Source organism: Mandrillus leucophaeus, unplaced genomic scaffold, assembly GCF_000951045.1.
Source record: "Mandrillus leucophaeus isolate KB7577 unplaced genomic scaffold, Mleu.le_1.0 Scaffold145, whole genome shotgun sequence".
Classification (NCBI taxonomy): Eukaryota; Metazoa; Chordata; class Mammalia; order Primates; family Cercopithecidae; genus Mandrillus; species Mandrillus leucophaeus.
The window spans coordinates 5,510,793-5,514,206 of record NW_012101421.1 but is presented as its reverse complement, the minus strand read 5'-3'; the positions used below and the strand labels follow the sequence as shown (position 1 = coordinate 5,514,206).

The window sequence follows — 3,414 nt, the reverse complement described above, 5'->3', positions numbered from 1 at the left end:
AGGGTCTCGCTCTGTCACCCAGGCTAGAGTGCAGGGGCTCAATCTCGGCTCACGGTAACCTCCACCTCCTGGGTTCAGCCTCCCAAAATAGCTGGGATTACAGGCATGTGCCACCATACCGGGTTAATTTTTATACTTTTAGTAGAGATGGGGTTTTGCCATGTTGGCCAGGCTGGCCTCCCAAAGTGCTGGGATTACAGTTATGAGCCACTGCACCTGACTAAAGAAAGTTTGTTTGTTTGTTTTCTTTTTTTGAGACAGTATTTCACTGTGTTGCCCAGGCTGAAGTGCAGTGGCGCAATCTCAGCTCACTGCAGCTTTGACTTCCCAGGTTCAAGCAATTCTCCCACCTCAGCCTCCTCAGTAGCTGGGACTTTAGGCATGAGCCTGCCTAATTTTTGTATGTTTTGTACAGACGGGGTTTCACTGTGTTGCCCAGGCTGTTCTTGAACTCCTGGGCTCAAGTGATCGGCCCACCTCAGCCTCCCAAGTGCTAGGATTACAGGCTTGAGCCACCATACCCAGTTTGTGCTACACACTTTAAACAACCTGATCTTGTAAGAACTCACTCTCACGAGAACTGCAAGGGGGAAATCCACCCCCTTGATCCAATCACCTCCTACCAGGTACCTCGCCCAACACTGGGAATTACAATTAGACATGAGATTTAGGTGGGGACATAGAGCGAAACCATATCATATGTATGACCTAGTCCAAAAAGATACTTTTAAAACAATGTTCTGAATCTTTTACTAAAGATTCAGAAATACAAAGGTACCAAACCAGAAGAAAGGCTTTTGTTCACCTAGGCATCAAGGCCACAGGTGAGACCTGGAAGCTGCTGGGGAGCGTCTCACACTGTGCCACAGTCTTCTGCAGGGCCAAGTAGCTATTGGAGAAAAAGCTGCTTTGGCTTTTGGTCCAACGGTTAATTTTGCAGGAAAAACAAAAGGGTGCGAAAGTTGTGTTAGATCAGTCATACATGTGATGTTAGGAGAAAGTCAGGCAGCATAGGGATTAATGGTACAGAATCCAAGTCAATCAACCCAGACTTGAATCCTGGCTCCACCACTAGCCACTCTGGGCCCCTGTTCCTTCATCTGCAGATGGGACAAAGGTTAAATGAGCTGGTATATGGAAGCACATAGTCCAATGCTCGGGACACAGGTGTAGCTGCTATTAGAAACAGGTGAATGACACCAAAGTTAAATGGCATCAGATCTTCAGGAAAGAGAATTCCAGAGTCAGCTCTAGGTCATCCTCGTCCAGTTCTCATTCCAGCATGATGAGTAGTCATCATTCAGCACGAAGGCTTCCAGAGACCCTTGACACACATCTGTGTATTCAATATGCTCCCTTCACAAAGGCAAGGAAGTTCCCATCCAAATTGCTAGGTAACACATTTCAGCCCTTAAAGCTTAAGCATTTGATTATTCTGAGCTACTACTTAGCCAGAGAATTCTCAAACTGGCAGAAAAACTTCATGAGGGGAGAGGAGGAGCGAGGAAGAGATTATATTATTTTGGTTGGTTTTTCCTGCCCTCTCTCTGGCTTGTTTCTAGGAGAAAGACAAGTGGACATGTTCCAAGACTCCCAGCAGTGGGAGGGGCATCAGGTTAGTGCACAAATGTCCACTTTAACCATAATGTAGAGGAAATACGGGGAACTTGCATTAAATAAAAGATGCCCACAACACTACCAGAAATACAGTAAGCGGTAAAGGAGTTCTGAGGGCCAGCCTGGCTGACACATCCCAATTTTGCATTTGAGGGGGAATGTACTGTTCTTTGAGGAACAGGAGTGAAACCAGGACGGGACAAGAATATAGCTCTACTTTCCCAGGGTAGCACTGAGGGGAGAGGTAGGCCAATAGTAGGTGTGAGAGATCACAGCTGGAGGAGATTTAGGGGATTAAGGAGGTGTGGTGCTGACATAATTACTCAGGTAGCCTTTAAGAGCTGCTTCAAAGAATGGAGAGCCTCCCTCCCCAGCACCTGTGGGCATTCATAGTCTCTGTCTATTTCTGAGTGGTAGGAAATTTCCATAATTAACAGATGAGAGAGACAGAATACAAAAGAAGGGTGAGGAGCTGTCTCCAGCAGGTGACCCTGCCACAGGGAAGGATGAGGAGTGAATAGACAGAGGCTGGCAGAAGGCACCCCTATCTCCCTCCTGACTCTCCCTACTTAGGAAGCCAGAGGAGACACACAGGAGGAGACCACAGTTCTCACAGTCCCCAAAGGGAAAACAGTTACCCTTCACAGCACTAGGAAGTGACCCGGAGCGCTGAAATCAGCTACCTAAGTAGTGAAACCTAAGTCATGGTTGCTGTTCTGCCCTGAAAAGGGGAGTAGTTACCAGTTGTTCATTGCGACACAGCAGATGCACTCAAACCCCGGTGCCCTGTGCCACGAGGCGCCCACTTCACCTGCAGACCCTCCCTGACCGTCCAGTAGGCGGCTCTGGGGCTTGATGAAGCCCTGCACCCAAAGTCCCTGTCACAGGGATGAGTCACTAACTTGGGTCCGGGAAGCAGAGGGCCGGGTGGGCCAAGGCCAGATGGAGCTTGATTTGCAATTTCATCAGCCTGTTCCGCTCTGAGTGATCTTGGTCTTCTTATCTAATTCACGGGCGCTCCCTGTTCTTAAAGGTGAAATCGCACTGTTTGCTAATTCTTCTAGTCCTCCAGCCAACTGGAGCTCAGAGGGATTGTTCTGACGCTGCAAGAGTGAGGAAAATGAGGTTTCGAAAATGAAAGCTGAATACGGGCTAACCCAGAGGAGTCTGCAGAGTGCAGCCTTGGGAGGCCCCTACCAGAAGGCCTTGGCCTCTGGGTCCCAACCTGGTGCGCCGGCAGAGGTACTGTCCCAGCCCGGGCGCTGGCGGCCCACGCACCGCTCCTACCCCGGGCGGACATTCGAAGGGTCACGGCCGCTGGATATGCTGTCTTTTGCAACCCCGGCCCCAGCAGGCCCTTTAGAGTGAGGGGTCTCCCACAAGAGAGGGCAAGGACCATCCTAAGCCCTCTCGCGGAGGGCGGGAAAAGGGGAAGAGGGCTGGGTCAGTCCTGCCCACTGGAAAGTCTGAAGAGTAAGAGTAGCAAGAAGCCTTGGGGCTGCAGGTGGGACCTCAGGGAGCCATGTCTACGAAGCGGACGCGTGGACACGTCGCTCCTGGAGTTTTGATTCAAAATGCGCCCCAATTTATTCAAAATGCCCCAGTGGCCTCTGCGCACTGACCACGCCAGCTCCCTCCCTCACTGCTGAATGGCCAGGACCTTACTTGACGAATTAGGTAGCGCCGCTCTCACTAGCAGCAAAAGAGCCGTCCACGTCGGTTCCAGAAACCTCGTATCCCCACGCCTGCCCCCCGCTCCCGCCTCACCTGCCAGGCGGCCGAACTCGCGCGCCCGCA

The 3,414-nt window shown here is 51.0% G+C and overlaps 1 protein-coding gene across 1 annotated transcript in view; it reads right to left on the bottom strand.

Annotated features, from left to right (window-relative positions):
- The window catches only part of MOCOS (molybdenum cofactor sulfurase), a gene marked incomplete at its 5' end in the record, with an annotated part of 58,097 nt that extends 54,688 nt beyond the window's left edge, over positions 1-3,409 (bottom strand). The window contains one exon of the mRNA XM_011974445.1: positions 3,385-3,409. Coding sequence (XP_011829835.1) covers positions 3,385-3,409 — 25 coding nt within the window. The remainder of the gene's footprint in view (positions 1-3,384) is intronic.
- Positions 3,410-3,414: the final 5 nt, after the last annotated feature.